The following is a 17,500-nucleotide window of genomic DNA, read 5'->3' on the forward strand; positions in this document are numbered from 1 at the left end:
GGGGACCAGAACTTTCAGCGAACAACCAGAAAATCACGGTTATTGAATATCTGATGTCTAGACAGCCGTTGTTGGGAATGAGGACGTAGCTGTTTCGTCTTCCCCTGAAAGACAGCGCGCCTTGTGGATGGTTGTCAGGGCCTCGTGAAAAGTATACGTCTCCGAACCTTGCTGGAGGGTTCACGTAACTGCTGACGTCTCGGTTTTTCGACGCGCCAGTAAGCTGGTAAATAGCGACCGCTCCACGACGGCGAATCACTGAAATGAACAAGAAAGTGAGTTGTGAGCTAAAAACTGCGCAATTCACATGTGTTCAACATCAATGCCGTAATGTGCCATTTAAGGTTCAATATGAGGCAAAGCAATAAAGTAATCTCACCGGGAGAAAAGCAAATTCTGTCCCTGAGCGTGCCTAAGATTGTATGAAGCCTTTTAAGCCCAACCAAAAAGACGTGTCGCCTGTCAGTTGCAACTTGCAAGAGAGTTCGGCTATTGACCCTACCAACACCAACCATGAAAATCTCCACACCAGCTCCTTGCAAAGCCACAGCTGGTCGCCGCACTTGATCGATGGATGCACCAGCTGTCAGACATATCAAAATCCTTCTCCTCCCACACTGAGGCTTTTGATTGAACAGGAATTTTTTGGCAGAGGAAAGGGCAAACCCCAAGCGTCTCCCACCACTGATTTTCCGTATTCCACTGATTGCTTTGTAAATTCTCTCAATAGTGTTGGAAGCAGTAAATCCTATGAGTTGATAGGTGCGCTTTGCGTACGTTAGTAAACCAACACGAGTGGCTCTACTAGAAATCATGAATCGGCGAACCACTTGGTATAAAAATTGTTCCACGTATTTTCGATTAGAGGGACTCATAGTATTAGTGGTGGCTTCAATGAGGAATCCAAGATCAACACGAGCTGTACAAACTGTAGAGAAACCAAAAAAAAAAATAATGCTCAATTAAAGGTGGCAAAGCGAGATTGTCAAAACGCATGCTGCTATGAAGGGGATTTACTCGGAAAATTATATGCTGGGATAAATTAATTGAACTAAAGACCCGGGAAAACGATTTCAACATTTGTTTTAACAACCTTTCGATTTTGTCGAACGATATTGAACGATGTTGACTGCTGGGGTGGGCAAGCGGTTTCAACACATCATCAATGTTTGATAAGAAGAAATAAATGGGAAGAAATAAATGTTCAAACAAGTGAAGTTCGAAGAAAACAACTTACTTCGCGGCAAACGGGTCGGCGACGGAGAGGGTGGCGGAAGCGTAATCGGCTCTGTGAAAAAAGAAATTAGACCCAATGGTGAATTAGATTTATAACAAGAGTCCACCACCCAACAGGAATATTTACCCAAATTAGCCCCATCAGCGTCAGAAAAGTTTGTATTTTTAAACTAAGTTTTGCTGAAACTTTGGGAATATAACATTTTGTTCCAGGTATTTTCATATCATTTAAGGACGAAGCCTTCTAATTTAAAGGTATGTTTGCGTGGTTTACTGAATGTGCGGGAAGAGCAGATCTTAACAAGTGTTATTGAAATCCAAAAAGAAAATTGAGGGTAACCACGCATTCTTCGAAGATAATGAATTAACAATATTAGTAAAACCTTTAAAATACAAAGCGTTCTTTTCCAAATTGAAGCTTACTTATCTCTGAAAAATACGTGGTTACCCCCAATTTTCTTTATGGATACCAAGGGCGAGAGCACATGCTACGTTGTTCTTTCTCCGCATAGTTTTGAACCGCGCAAAAATATCCCTGTATTAATAACCGCCACTCATAAGAAATCCGAGTATCAAAGTCGAGATGCACAGAACGTATGCGAATAACAATAGTAGGCATTGTCCTTAAATCAGTGCGAATGCCACATTGTAATGCAAATACAATACACAAAGAGTCTTAACCCCGGAATATTTGATTTGGGTACAACATTCAATTGTTTATTTTCCCGCAAAACTTATTTTCCTACATCAGCGGGTTATGCCAATACGCGCATGCACATCTTCAATGAGTAAAAGCAACAGTTAACTAAAGAAATAATTTCATCTTACCTTTAAGGAAACACCTTTTCCTAGCTTCCTCAATTTGCCTGCCTGATAGTTCAACACTGTATACTTGAAGACAAAATAGACGACCGCGGAAGTAATTTCTGCTACCCCTGTAACTACCAAGTCTTATTGGTCTCCCGGTATCCAACTGTACTTTTCCTATTACTTTGGATGCAACAACCTTAGAGTTCACCCAAATGGTCAGAGTTCTCCTGCCATATGTTACACCAACGTAATTCCAAATCTTATCTTCAATCACAGGTTTAGTGGTAGACACCGTGATGGTTGTTCGGCGAGTGCGCTCCAGTATTCCAACCTGAAGCTTTCGTTGACCAATTATGCTTACTTCAAATCCTTTACGATCGGGGTTGTAGTTCAGTATGGTGCCGGTTTGTTTTTCGCTGTAAACATATATTAATACACTGATGAAGTACCTAGCGTCCAGTTTGCCAGTGTTGGGGATCTCCACATAGCTTTTTGGTTGGCCGGAAAGTTGGGTGGACCCGGACTTTCGACCATCAGGACCTTCACCGTATGAAACCTTTCCAAAGGTTGCTGATGGGTTTCGGCCTGTTATATCAACACCACCTCTCTTTTTATCCAGCGGATACACAGCAAGAGAACTTGGCAATCTCACTGTAGGAACACAATGACAGGAAATCTCCGTTAGCAATACAATCATATTATGTCACGACAGGCCTTTGGTGAAGTCAAAAAGTTCATTATTAACGAGGCATCATTATAAATGACGAGACAAATTAAGTTAATGGCCTAGAAAACGCACCCAAAAAAATTACCACCAGTTACCCTGGATTGCAAATTTCTATAAAAGGATGTACATCTGAGTGAAAAGTACAGAGAATGTGAATAATGCATCAGCCTAGGCTCTTCAAAACAACCCGATTGTTCCCAATAGATGGTTCGAAGGAAACTCTGAAAGGTATAAACCCCAGGTAATTTCGGTCTACTCAGGAAAAAGAGAAAAATAATGATTGGGAAGACGGAAAGTACATTTTTGACGACTGAGTTCCATAAGTTCCACTCCCTTCGGTTAAGATAGAGGCAAGCGCTTAACGAAAAAAATACTGTGGTCAAATTTAGGCACATCGAGTTCAAACAATTCGCGCTTCGAATGTTACCTTCTGCTTTCATCGATGAAAGACTTACCAGTTGGTGTGGAGGGTAATGTTATTGGACGAGTTGTTGGACCGGTTACTGAAAAGAAGGTACAAAACTAAACGGATGAGTTTAGATTACAATACGTGGGAGAATACCAAGAAAGTCCTGATTAAAATTGTACGTAAAAGGCGCTTGCATGGTGTGGGAAAAACACTACAAACAATAAAGATAAAATATGTTTTTTTGAAAGTTCTTGTTTTGTGGTTCAAAAGCTGTTGGGTCTGATACGAATCGTAGGTTGTTTTTTTGCAAGCGAAAAAAGGTCACCAGAACATTTTGGCAAAACTGCCTCGTCTTATGTAAAACAGGGTCCTGCCTGGCACCCTATACACACCTGGATTGTGACATCGCGTCATCTTACTACGGATCTGCACACCAGTCATAGCATAGTTGTAGATCTGCAGACATGAGATTTTCCCCTGGAAACTGCGCCGGTCTCCCGGTTTTCGTCCAATTACAATCGGGTAGCTAGTTTCGAGGCCCCGGCGAAAACGACCAATAGAAAGTTGAAAGATGGGAATGCTGAACTTCCACAAAGTGGCTAGGCCTGTCTTGTAGTTGTAAGTAACAGCGAGGTAGCTCCACTTGTTTGGAGGTATTCTCTTGGTTACCGGTCTCACGGATTTGCCCGAGCGTGGCAGAAAGCGAGCGCTGAGCCTAAAGGGACTTTCGATTTGTACGTCGACTCCTCTACCATTGGGATTAAAATGAAGCAATGGGCCGGTACTTTTCGGATACAACCAGAAAAGTATGGTGATTGAATATATATTATCTAGGCAGCCAATGTGAGGGATAAGAACGTAGCTGTTTCGCGTTCCTCTGAAATACAGCGAACCCTTAGGATTATTATCTGGGCCACTTGAGTAGTCTACGCCGAAAAATCTCGCGGGAGGACTGGCGTAATCACTAACATCACGATTCTTGGATACTCCATTAAACTGGTAAACAACGACTGCTGCACGACGGCGAATCACTGAAATTAACCAACAAGGGGTCCATCAGACACAAAAATCTTCATAGGAATAGTTCAATTGTCCTAAGACGTAGACGTTCAAACAAGGATATTCTTTAAGCAATAATGGATTTAAGTGTCAAAGCAATCAAAAGGTTGTTCTAAGAGACAAAATAGTTTTAGCACGCATGCCAAAAAAAAAACATTTAAAACCCTTCAAATCTGAGTGGACTATTTTCAAACCTTTTCAGTCCAAAGTAAACCCGAAACATGTTCCCTTTACGAATATTAATTAACCCGTTGTACTGAATTAGTTTTGGTCACCTTCATGTGATGAAGTTTTGTTAAATTTGGTTCAAATCTGAGACCAAATTCAGTTAATTTCACTGGCTAGATCTCAAAACAAAACAAAACAACAACTAACTTACCAGGATGTGAGCAAATCCTGTCAGTAAGTGTATTAACGATGGTATAAAGCTGCGTAAATCCAACGACCATCACATGACGACTGTCAGTTGCAACTTGCAAGAGAGTTTGGCTTCCGACCCTACCAACACCAACCATGAAAATCTCCACACCAGCTAAATGCAAAGCCACCGCTGGTCGCTGCACTTGATCGATGAATGCACCAGCTGTCAGACATATCAAAATTCTTCTTCTTCCACACTGGGGCTTCCCTCTAAACATGTACTTTCTGACATAAGTTAAGGCTTTTCCCAAATATCTTGCATCACCGAGTGTTCGGATTTGACTGATTGCGCTGTAAACTCGGCTCCGCGAGTAGGATTCAGCGAATCCGATGTTTCGATAGGTCCGCGATGCGTAGGTGAACACGGCAATTCGGGTAGTACTTCTGGAGACAGCAAATCGGCGGACAATTTCCCGCAGAAATTGCTGAAAGTATTGACCTCCAGAAAGCATAGCTTTTTTGGTGGTATCAATAAGGAATCCAAGGTCGATACGAGAAGTACAAACTGAAGACAAAAAGAAATTCGAAGAAATTAAGCACAGCAAGCTCTTAGAGAAAGAAAAAGACATACGGTACTTTTTATTAGTGATTTCATGCAATTGAAAATACAACAAATAAATTTTCGAGTTGTGGTTACCCAAGATTTGAATGGCAAAACCATGACAGAAAGACGAGGAATGAACACCGCAAAACTTCAGGTTTCGATACAAACTGCTTCAGCAATCTCTTTTTTTAACACGGCAACTACCCTTTCTTTGTAACTTTGTAGTAATCTTTCTATTGCACTAACTTTTTATCGGGCGGCTTTTCAGTTTAAATTTGTTACGTTTCATAGGTTAGCGAATACAGTATTATTTGAATTGGTTTCAAATGTGCTCAGTGATGGACGACTTAACCGCAGTATAAACTGAATTACCAAAAGAAACCAAGGCAACACCCGTGACGTAAACAACTTACCTTTTGGTGCAGGGGTTGGAGTCGGCGTCACATCCGGCGGAAAGGTGATGGGTCCTGAAAGACAGTAACAACACAGTTAAAAATTTTATAATAATAATGTTGATAACAAGAAAAATCTAAGGATTGTGAAAAATTTCTTGATGCATTATCCAAATATAAAAGCAATGAAATAAGATATTTTTAGAGAATAAAAACTTAATAACAATGAATTTTAGAAAGAGCAATATCGGGACAGCATTTTTAATTTCTGACACACTTTTCCACAGACATGTGACATCCACGTTAGTAAAAACTGAACGATAATTGAGATGCAGTCGACTGTAAGTTGTACCAAGGTATCTTTTGTTGAATGCCTGTTGCACATAGGGTCAGATTAGGAATATTAGCAAAAAAGAGGCAGAGAACTGAGAACGACGAGAATGCAAACTTGCTTGATACCCAAATCCAACTTACAACTGCGAATAAACTGAATACCAATGCGGAAAAACAAAACAGAATTAAACAACAACAACAACAACAAAATCACCCCAAAATACCAACAGCGAAGTATATTGAAGAGTTATACCATGTTTTCATGAAGACCACGTAATCAAGGAGAAACCATAACTAACAATACAATCAATTTTACCTTTCAAGAAACACCTTTTCTTCGCCTGTTCGATTTGCCTTCCGGACAGAGGATAACTGTACAGCTGCAGACAAAACAGACTACCAAGGAAGTACCCTTTCCCGCCAAATTTGCCACCAAGATTTATGTTCTTCCTGGTATCCAGTTGTACTTTTCCGATTCTTCTTGTGACAACAGGTTTAGAATTCACCCAAATGGTCAACAGTTGTTTTCGATAATCATAAGTCACACCTATGTAATTCCAAGCCTTGTATCTGACGGCATTTCCTTGTGTCTGTACCCTGATAGCTCTTCTGCGTATGCGCCCCTTTATTACTACTTCAATAACTCGTGATCTAATCATATGCAGTTGGAATTTGTTTGACTTGTAGCGAAGTATGTTGCCGTAGCGTCCTCTGTGGTTTACCCATATCAAAAAGGTACTAGAATACCTAGGGTCCAGTTTCCCAGTGTTGAGGATCTCCACGTAGCTTGTTCGGTCGTAAAATTCAGTGGAGCCGTAGCGTCGACCATCTGGTCCTTCATTGTATTTGATTCCATGAAGCCTTGCTGATGGGTTTTTTGAACGGCTTATGTCGATTCCGCGTCTCTTTCTGTCCAGCGGATACACAGCGAGAGTTCTTGGCACTGCAAGACGACAAGCACAATATACAGGACTAAGTTCTAGAATACTTTGTTGTCTATAAAGGAAGAGTCTCTCAACTGGCTATTTTAATTTTTAAATTCAATGGACCTATTCAACTGTTCATTCCAAAACAATTAAGTGCAATTCTTTTTGCTGAAAAAACCGTTCAGGCATTAAACTGCAGTAATTGCTAAATGAAAGTAAAGAGAGCTTCGAGTGTTTGTTATTTTGAGTATAAAGTTGACGTAAACAACATTCAAATGTGATGTAAAAGTTAATACAAGAAAACGCGGGGCTTACTTGTTGGGGGGTGAGGTTGAGGGACAGGTGGGCCAGGAGGGGCAGTGGGCTCTGAAACGGAATAATACAGATTATTAAAATTTCAACCTCGGTTAATGAACTCCTCGAGCTCTGATTGGCTCACTCAATCTCGGTTATCAGTTCATATGCCCTACTTTGACCTTATATAGCAATTGATTGCGCTTAGCCTTGCTAAGCTAATTTTTCTTTTCGCCGGAAAGCGAAATTTCTGTTTGAATAAAGAAAAAACACAACGTTGTTGAGGAAAGTTTGGATTAATCCTAACGGTTAGAAGTACGCGAAAAGGTAAGAAATGTTTTTGTGATGAGCGTGCGTCTGTCTGACCACAAGGTATTACACAACATCGCATATGCATCTTCATCACGTTTTTTCGATTTCGCTTGGATTTTCTCGCTTTTTTCACTCGTATTTCGTACTTCCAAACTTCTGGAGTTTAATGAATTTAATCCAACGCGCTTGTTGGATATGAGACTGGTTATAGCCAACTCAGCACTACGCGCCTGGTTGGCTATTTACCATCTCATATCCAACGCGCGCTCATGAACATTGCAACTTCTCTCTTTGATACTCGTTAGTTACGACGTCAAAGGCAGTTTTCTCGCAAAGGAAGAGAATGATGACCATGTAAAAAGACAAACGCCAGAGAAAGAGCCACATAAAAGGAATATATCTCTGTCCCCCATCGATTAAAAATTACCGTCAACAACACTACCGTCATCAATATCGCAAGTGACAAATAACCTTGACGATGTCTTATTGTTAACTTGGTAAAAATCTGGAGAGGTTTGAGGGCCTACGTTATTTCTGGAAACATGTCTATACATCACTTGCTAAAATCTCAAAATCTGGAAGAGATGCGAATACGTACCTTCCCGGAAACACCACTTCATTTTGCTGCGAATTTGCATACTAGTCATAGGGTAGTTATAAATCTGCAAGCATGACACTTTTCCACGGAATCTGCGTCTATCACCGGGTTCCCTTCCGATCAAAACCTGGTAGTTAGTTGCAAGGCCCAGGGGGAAACTGCCAATCCTACGTCGAATTATGGAAACACTATTGCTCCACAGTGTGGCAAAGCCTGTACTGTGATCGTAGGTTACAGCGACGTAGTTCCATTGGCGGTGCATGATTCCCTTGAACAGCTCTTTCTTGTATTTGCCGGAGCGTTCCCAGAACCGAGCGTACAGTCTACAAGGGCGCGCAATACCTACGTCGACTCCCCTGCCTTTTGGATTAAAATGAACCAATCCACCTGGGGTTTCTGGATATACCCAGAAAATTATGGTCATTGAATATCTTGTGTCCAAGCACCCATTGTTTGGAATAAGAACGTAACTGTTTCTCGTTCCTCTGAAAGAAAGCGCGCCTTGTCGATGGTTGTCAGGGCCACGTGAGTAGTATACGCCGGAAAACTTGGCGGGAGGATTTCTATAAGGACTTATATCAAGGTTTTTGGAAGCGCTGGTAAACTGGTAAATAGCCACTGCTCCACGGCGGATGATGACTAAAAAGAACCAGAAACAAAATACGAACGGTAAAAAATTCGCCATTTTGTTTATACATCAAGGGAATTAGAGTTGTAGGTTTCGCCGGGGAGAATGTAGTCTGAAGTAAATTTTTGTGAGCAGGAAGGAAGTAAAAACATGACTTACTAAACAAAGGTAAGTGAACCCAAAGGAAAGTCGATACAAAAGCAAAGAAATTTATTAAACTTGTTTGCATTTATTTTGTCCCGAGAGACACGGCTATCTGAAAGATATACACTAGTGCGGCACTGTTCTATTTATCACTCAGGAATATGATCATGCCGACCGTGCGTCTATCAAGATGCAAATGCAAGACGTGGAGAGTTTAGAGAGCAAGAAAAAAGCTCTCCAAATGTCCCATGCAAGTGCAGCCATGATCCACGCATAGCTAGAGGAACTAACTCATTCTTCCACAGAAAAAGTTTAGAAACAGTTTTAATGAACGACTCAATTCATAGTCATTAACCCTCATCGGCGTGTTGAAACCTCAAGCCAAATTGTGAAAAACAAATTCAAAAATAGTTCATCTCTACGCCAAAAACCAAAAAAGAAAAAAAGATTGCGAATCCAAAAGGTGAAAGGGTCTTAGCAAGGACAGCTGAAGATACGTGCAATGCATGGCCGTGAGTCTATACAGTTATTGAGTTCATGTTTGCACTATTCAATTCGATAGCTATGTTATGAACAATGTTTAAAAAACAGTGACAAACTCACCAGGAGAGTAGCAAATCTTATCCTTGAGCGTTCTTAATATGGTGTAGAGTTTTGTAAAGCCAACTTTAAACACGTGTTGTTTGTCAGTTGCAACTTGCAAGAGAGTTCGGCTATCGATTGCACCAACTGCAATCATGAAAACCTCCACACCAGCTCCCTGCAAAGCCACCGCTGGTCGCTGCACTTGATCGATGGATGCACCAGCAGACAGGCATATCAAAATCCTCCTTCTTCCGCAACGTGGGCTTCCATAGAAAAGGTATTGTTTAGCATTGTGTAGGGCACTTCCCAGCATTCTTCCACCATTTAGTATCCTTATTCGATCGATTGCGTTGTTAACAAGTCTCCGCGAAGACGATCCCGTAAATCTAAGGAGTCCGATTGCACGCGATGCGTACGACATCAGTCCCATTCGGGCAGCACTTGTGGAGATTGTAAAACGACGGACGATTTCTCTTAAAAACTGTTTGATTTGGTGGTTTCCAGAACGCATCACAGAACTAGTGGCTTCAATGAGGAAACCAAGATCAATTCGAGCGGTACAAACTACAGACAAGAAGGAGGAATGCAAAATCAATATAATGGATGATCACTGCAATTTATTCTGATTAAAAACAAGGAAGAACAAGTATGATAAATGTTAGAAAGAGGGACATTCAAATCTCAGATGCTTTCCAGTTTACCTGCAAAAAAAGAATGCATCTATTCTAACAAACAACAACAAACAAACAAACAAACAACCAAGACTTTACTATAAATTGAAAATAAAGTAACAAGCACAAACTACGTGCAAATATCACGGGTATCAGGGCACGTAGTATTGGTTTTTTAGTTCGGCAAGGTTCTCAATGAAAACCTTATGATCAATTCTAAAAACCGTGTACACTTCTGGAGCCTATTTCTTATTTTCTTCACTACCTTGAACTGAGACGACGATATTTCCATGCATTTAATCTTGATGCAACTCTGCTTTTATGACATGGCAAATATTATATAATACCAGCATATTCTATGAAGCGGATCGGAGTTGAACGAATGGCTTTTTCGGGCTCCTAGAAGGAGGGGCATAACAAAAAATTGTATCAACCATAAAAGAACTCACTTGTGGGTGCAGGGGTTGGCGTCGTTATGGGTGGCGGAAGGGTAATGTGTTCTGTGAAAAAATAAAAGAAGTGATAAGGCTTCTCGTGCTAAATTAAAGAGCTTGTAACTATCACTAAAACCTTCCAATTCGATGGTTTTCATTTCGGATGTGGTACAACTTTAACGCACCGGCATTAATTAGCCAGATCTCTCCCGCCAATCTTTTGAACCCATCAGAAGTAAATAAATCGGAGATCGATTGTACAAGGTGCAGCGATCGTTTTGTGGTACACTTGTACAGGTATTTGAATATTCGCGTTCTAATTGGTTTATTTGGTTCTTCCCTTGACGTTTGAATCTTTTTATTCCTCCACAATTTGGAAATAGAAAGGAAACGGTTGATATTTCACATTCATCAATATTCGGGATGATATCCGTGTACATGTGTATGCATGCCGCATTCAACATAAAATATTCAGCGGCAAGTATCGTCCAGCAAACCAACCACCCCTACTCGAAGTGGAATGCAACCTGTATAAAAAAAATCATGATAAATTTACATTTTAATCGGTTTCTGACAAGTTCATTGCTAATACGGGTTCAAGTAGAGGTGGTAGTAATTGCCACGCGCATCAAAAAACTGAGAAAAAATGCACTGATATTACAAATTTACCTCTGAGGAAGCACGTTTTCTTCGCCTGTTCGATTTGCCTTCCTGACAGAGGAAAACTGTACAACTGCAGACAAAACAGACTACCAAGGAAGTAGCCTTTCCCGCCAAATTTGCCACCAAGATTTATGTTCTTCCTGGTATCCAGTTGTACTTTTCCGATTCTCTTTTTGACAACAGGTTTAGAATTCACCCAAATGGTCAACAGTTGTTTTCGGTAATCATAGGTCACCCCTATGTAATTCCAAGCCTCGTATCTGACGTCATTTCCTTGTGTCTGTACCCTGATAGTTCTTCGGCGTATGCGCCCCTTTATTACTACTTCAAGAACTCGTGGACTAATCATATGCACTTGAAATTTGTTTGACTTGTAGCGAAGTATGTTGCCGTAGCGTCCTCTGTGGTTTACCCATATCAAGAAGGTACTAGAATACCTAGGGTCCAGTTTTCCAGTGTTGGGGATCTCCACGTAGCTTGTTCGGTCGTAAAATTCAGTGGAGCCGTAGCGTCGACCATCTGGTCCTTCATTGTACTTGATTCCAAAAAGTTTCGCTGGCAAATTTCGGCTGCTACTGATGTCAGCTCCAAGTCTATTTTTATCCAAAGGATACACGGCAAGGCTGCTTGGTAATTCCTCTGTAACAAAACATACCAAGATTAATATGAGCTCCACAAACGTAAAATACAACATCAGAGAAACGCACTTCTTTTTAGATACGAGAGAAGTATTGAATTGTCACCTTACACAAACGTAAAATACATTCATCATAGTCATGTCAATTAGATTGGTGACGACAATAGGTCTCAAATTATTCTAATTCTTCTTTTTCGGATGACCCTTCTAACTTTGCTAGGATCTTCACTTGCTCTATGAAAATTTTTACTCGCCAGAAATACAGGCACAAAATACTATCCGTCGAAAGGATTTTTCTTTTTTCAGTTTGCTTCTTAATACCTTAGCGAAAAGCACTTCTCTTCATGCTACGGAAGAATGAATTTGAATCACTTTCCACTTTATCATGAAACTTGAAAGTCCTGGAAGTCTTGATTTGCCGAAGTTATACAACAGCTTCTATGGAAAGCGTTTAAACTCAGGAGTAATATCAAAGATTACGGTTAGATTGCCCGGAAAGGGTTACCCGTGAAAAACGTATATCATTGTAGTTTGGGGACAGTGTTTGAAATGGGTGGAGAAGGGAAGCACTTCTTCATAAAAAAGTTCAAATGAGTAGTAATCAGATTCCAACTGTGAGACTAACCTGTTGGCTCGGAAGGTATTAAGGTCGGACGAGTCGTAGGAACTGAAAGGTATGAAAAAAAGGAATAAATTGAGCTAAACACATTTGAATTTCACTTGCCGCTGGTGCTAATCCTTCTTGCCCACCGGAGGGACAAGAACTGAGATAAAACGAATTGGTCATCATATCTCTGAGTTAACGCATGCTCAATTCAAATGTGCGGCCATGCTCATGTCATTGTGATAAACAGGTAACGTGCAAACCAGAAAAAACAACCGACAAAGAGAGATAAAGTTTGCAAATACGCTTCTTTTTTTTTTCAATTGGGATCACGAAAGAGTGCTTAAATCCTATTATCTCAAAGGAGAAAGAGGCGCGTCCTGAACACACCTGACTTGTAACATCGCGTCATTTTACTTCGCATCTTAACACCATCCATAGCGTAGTTATAAATCTGCAAGCACGAAATTCGTCCACGAAATCTTCGTCGGTCGCGAGGGTTTTGTCCAATAACAATCGGATGGTTAGTTGCAAGGCCAAGACCAAGACCACGAATCCTAATTTGTTTGACGGCTATGCTATCAATCCACAGAGTAGCTAGTTCTGTTTTGTGGTTGTAGGTTGCACCGATGTAGCTCCATATGCGTGGCTTTATGGGGTAGTAGAATCGTTTTCCAGATTTGCCTGAACGTGGCATGACGCCAAAATATAACTTGTAGCCCTTCATTATCGAAAGGTTGACTCCCCTGCCATTGGGATTGAAGTGGACAAGCGGGCCGGTCGTTTCGGGATACACCCAGAACAGTATGGTTATTGAGAATTTTGTGTCCAAGCAGCCATTGTTGGGAATAAGAACGTAGCTGTGACTTATTCCTCTAAAAGACAGCGCACCCTTTGGATTTTTGTCAGGGCCACGTGAGTAGTAAACACCAACAAACTTCGCGGGAGGATTGACGTAACCGCTGGTGTCTCGATTTGTTGATACGCCGGAAAACTGATAAACAGCGACTTCTCCACGCCGGACTATCACTGAAACAAACAAGATAATTGCAGGAGGATGTTTGTAAAACGCAAACTAACTTTAATATAGGGACTTCAATAACAACCGTCTGACTTGTACATGTAAATTAATAGGAACAAAAATCACATGAGCTTAAGTCCGAGGACAGGGTGGTCAAAAGAATGCTTTACGCCTGACCTTCTTAGGCTGACTTAGTCGAATGGCTGTCCGCGTTCACACGTCTATCAGACATTGGTAGGTAATAATACGGTGTGGTAATCACACGCAACTTTGGATACAGTTTGTGTGAACGCTTGTGTTTCATATTGTGGATATACTTGAGTTGGCTTGGATTCAAATTGGCTCCGGCAGTAAAATCTCAAAGAGTACAGCGGCTTTCTTTTCGAATGACGAAATTCTCTTATTAAGAGATAAGTTTTCCCAAGAGAAAGTTATTCTATACGGTTACCACAATTTTATTTGACGCGACACGAAGCAACTTAGGAAAAAACACACAATCATAGTTTGTCAATTCATTCACCAATGTTTGAAGTCAAGCGGACAGTTGAAAAGAAAGGTGCTAGAATAGCAATAATCTCTAAGCAAACCTAAAGAGATGCCAGTATACAGAAGCACTCCACTTTAGCAAGCATTATTCGAAAACGCGTAAAACGTGATCAATAAACACGACTAATACCACCAGCCCCCCCCCCCCCTCCCTGGTTTTATTTTGGCCCCCAGTACTGTCAGACCTTTCCTGACATAATTCACAAATTTCACTCGTTACTGTAAAGTTGGCGTTAGTCAAAAACCGTCGATGTAAACGGGCCCATCAAGGATTCTTAATTGAAAGTAATCACCTAACTTAAAGAAGCGATAGTATAGTAATGTTCCATAACACCGAAACTTACCAGGAGAGTGGCATATGCTCCCTTTGATGGTTTTTACAATGGTATAAAGCTGTGTAAATCCAATTACAAATACGTGCCGCCTGTCAGTTGTAACTTGCAAGAGAGTTGGGCTATCGACCCTACCAACACCAATCATGAAAATCTCCACACCAGCTCCTAGCAAGGTCGCCGCAGGTTGCTGCACTTGATCGATGGATGCACCACCAGTCAGACATATCAAAATTCTTCTTCTGCCACACTGTGGTTTTCCTCGGAACAGATAGGTCTTTGCATAAGTTAACGCTCTTCCCAATCTTCTTGTACCGCCCAGTTCCCGTATTTGACGGATTGCGTCGTAAACTTGCCCACGCGTGTACGATCTAGAGAATTCGATCAAAGTCTTGGATTGCGATGCGTACGTAACAATTCCAATTCGAGAGGCCGTTCTGGAGATTGCAAACTGACGGACAAATTCACGCAAAAATTCAATTACTTGTTGGTATTGTGAGCTTCCAGAACGAAGGACCGTATTGGTACCATCAACAAGGAATCCAAGGTCGATTCGAGCCTTGCAAACTAAGAAAAAAAAAGGCGTGAAGAAGGGAAGATATATTTAAAGGATAAATTAACGCTAAGGACTTGAAGTGCAAGGAACAGAAACAGGCAATGAAAAGAAAAACAATGAGTATCCACGATAACTTACTTGTTGGTGGACGCGTTGGCCAAGAGGTGGGTGTCGGAATTGTAATGGGTGGACCTATCAAGAAAACAACAAAATATTACCATAAAATAAAATAAAAACGCATTTGTTTTTGTTATGGAAAGAAAGTGAAAAAACTAGTTATGATAGGATCGGCAGATAAAAATAAAATTATGACAACAATCGGGAAACTAAACCTGCTTACTATTTAAAGAGCGATGATTAAAAAATATATATGGCGAAATGAAACTGGGGACTGTGTTCTATGTAAAGGCTATCGTTTCCCCACATCTTAATCATTTGGCGCCTCCAGTATTCTTTCATGCTTTACCTATATACCTAAAGTGCAAATTGAAACACGTGGAAAAACGGGCCTTATCTATCATTTCTGGCCCTGCGCTGTCTTACAAAAACGCTGCTAATTTATGGAACATTACGCCTATAAATTGTGATATGATAAATGCTATGTCGATTTTCTTTTTGAGATTTATTTCTTCGGCCATTTGAGCTGAAATAGTGTAACGTCGCTTTTTTGATCGGAAAAGTCGCGCTGTTTGCGATAGGTTGATCGCTTTCAACAGAGGCGACGCATGTGCAAAGACAATAGGGAGCTTACGAAACGAGGACGACGACGGCTACGAGGACTTCATTTAAAAATACAAGTTCGCGTTATTCATATCACTACGAAACTATTTCATGTAGTTTCGCGTTAAAAATGTGCAGTAACTGTCGAGGAATTAAACTGGTATGAGTGGGTTGAAAGCGTAGAGAGTTGGGAGTTTGCTAAGCACTCAAGAAGCTAGAATCGCTCTCGGCTATCGCCTCGAGCGACTCTTACGCTTCTCTCTTGCTTAGCAACCTCCCGCGTGCACCATAACTCAACAGTGCACGCAGAGCCGTTTACCATTTGTTAAGTAACAACACATTTGAGACCAACCCCACCGATACAGAGCATCCGATGCAAGAGCTGTTGCCGCTCCAGCAGCCAATCTCGCCATTTCTTACAGCGCAACAAGCCCTTCGAAGTCCCAAAATTTAAGACCGACCGTTTTAACAGTAGAATGAAGGGGTAGTTTCTAAAGAAACTGTGGTGCTGCGTCGGTGGGGAAGTAGTATACAAAAATTTGGTTTTATCAACGGAGTTGATAATGTAAATTGGCCACCGTACAGAGATTCTAAAAGCTGACGTTTCGAGCGTTAGCCCTTCGTCAGAGCGAATCGAGGGATTATGGGTTACGTGTAGTTTTTATAGTAGAGTAGGAGCTACGCTATTGGTGGTAACATGGCAACGTGAAAAATAGGAATATATTAGTTAAATGAAAAGCGTTCGTTAATACCGTGAGAATTAAGGGTGCCGATTTGAAAGATGAATTTTTGTTCCAGATTCTTGCGGCTTTCCGTAGTACCTAGATGTAGGGAAAGGCCGCAGATAGCCATGTGTTTTTTGGAGTGGTTAGGCAGATTAAAATGGCGAGCGACTGGCTTAGATGCATCCTTGTCATTCTTTTCAACATCGCGAAGGTGTTCTCGGAATCGAGAATTCTCGACAGTTATGCAAACCTTCGACTGGGTCTCGGCTTTGCATAACTGTCTGGAATTCTCCCCCACGTGTTTAGATGAGGCTATGGAAACACGGAAAACGTCCTCTATTGCTTAAATAGTTTAGTTTAGTTTAGTTTAGTTTAGTTAGATAATTTGAAATCACTTTGTACCTGTAAATACGCAAATGAGATCTAAAGCTGCACATATGCGTTTAGAAATCAAATATTTACCTCGAAAATGTCCCACTTACTTCGCAATCAAGGAGTAATGAGAGAAAAGAAACAACTCAACATTCTGACATAAAAGTTGCTCAGATACCGTAAGAAACATAGAGCAATGGATTAAGCAGAACTGTTACCTTTAAGGAAACACTTCTTCCTTGCTTCCTCAATTTGACTCGGAGAAAGAGCAACACTGTACAACTGCACACAAAATAGACGCCCCCGGAAGTACTGTCCATTAACAGAGCCACCGAGACGTATTGGATACTTGGTGTCCAACTGCACTTTTCTAAGTACTTTGAACAAAATAGGCTTAGAGTTTACCCAAATGGTCAGCCTTTGGGTTCTCTCGCTGTATGTTACACCGATGTAACGCCAAACCTTGTCCTCAATCACAGGTTTACGAGTACTGACCAAATACGTCGTCCTGCGCCTGCGCTCCACTATTTGTACTTCAAGCCTTCCTGAAATTATTCGCACTTGAAATCCTTTACCAGAGGGGTTGTATCTCAGTATGTAGCCCCCAGATCTCTTTTCTTTGAAAACATGTATCAATACAGTGATGGAGTACCTAGCGTCCAGTTTCCCAGTGTTAGGGATCTCTACATAGCTATTTGATAGGCCAGAAAATTGCGTGGAGCCATACCGTCGACCATCAGGGCCTTCACCGTATGTAACTTTTCCAAATTTTGCTGGTGGGTTTTTCTCTAGACTGATGTCG

The 17,500-nt window shown here is 41.1% G+C and overlaps 1 protein-coding gene across 1 annotated transcript in view; it reads right to left on the minus strand.

The window, feature by feature from the left end:
• The window catches only part of LOC138046779 (uncharacterized), a 169,248-nt gene that overhangs the window by 70,860 nt on the left and 80,888 nt on the right, over nt 1–17,500 (minus strand). The window contains exons 72-89 of the mRNA XM_068893362.1: nt 16,917–17,500; nt 15,020–15,073; nt 14,338–14,892; nt 12,817–13,455; nt 12,448–12,489; nt 11,192–11,824; nt 10,538–10,588; nt 9,436–9,981; nt 8,061–8,699; nt 7,172–7,222; nt 6,247–6,873; nt 5,619–5,672; nt 4,621–5,166; nt 3,575–4,213; nt 2,065–2,697; nt 1,238–1,288; nt 380–928; nt 1–258 (exon numbers count right to left, since the gene is read on the minus strand). The exon at nt 1–258 is cut by the window's left edge and continues 384 nt beyond it; the exon at nt 16,917–17,500 is cut by the window's right edge and continues 55 nt beyond it. Of these exons, the coding sequence (XP_068749463.1) occupies nt 1–258; nt 380–928; nt 1,238–1,288; nt 2,065–2,697; nt 3,575–4,213; nt 4,621–5,166; nt 5,619–5,672; nt 6,247–6,873; nt 7,172–7,222; nt 8,061–8,699; nt 9,436–9,981; nt 10,538–10,588; nt 11,192–11,824; nt 12,448–12,489; nt 12,817–13,455; nt 14,338–14,892; nt 15,020–15,073; nt 16,917–17,500 (7,151 nt within the window). The remainder of the gene's footprint in view (nt 259–379; nt 929–1,237; nt 1,289–2,064; nt 2,698–3,574; nt 4,214–4,620; nt 5,167–5,618; nt 5,673–6,246; nt 6,874–7,171; nt 7,223–8,060; nt 8,700–9,435; nt 9,982–10,537; nt 10,589–11,191; nt 11,825–12,447; nt 12,490–12,816; nt 13,456–14,337; nt 14,893–15,019; nt 15,074–16,916) is intronic.

The sequence above is a fragment of the Montipora capricornis genome, chromosome 4, assembly GCF_036669925.1.
Source record: "Montipora capricornis isolate CH-2021 chromosome 4, ASM3666992v2, whole genome shotgun sequence".
NCBI classification, from domain to species: domain Eukaryota; kingdom Metazoa; phylum Cnidaria; class Anthozoa; order Scleractinia; family Acroporidae; genus Montipora; species Montipora capricornis.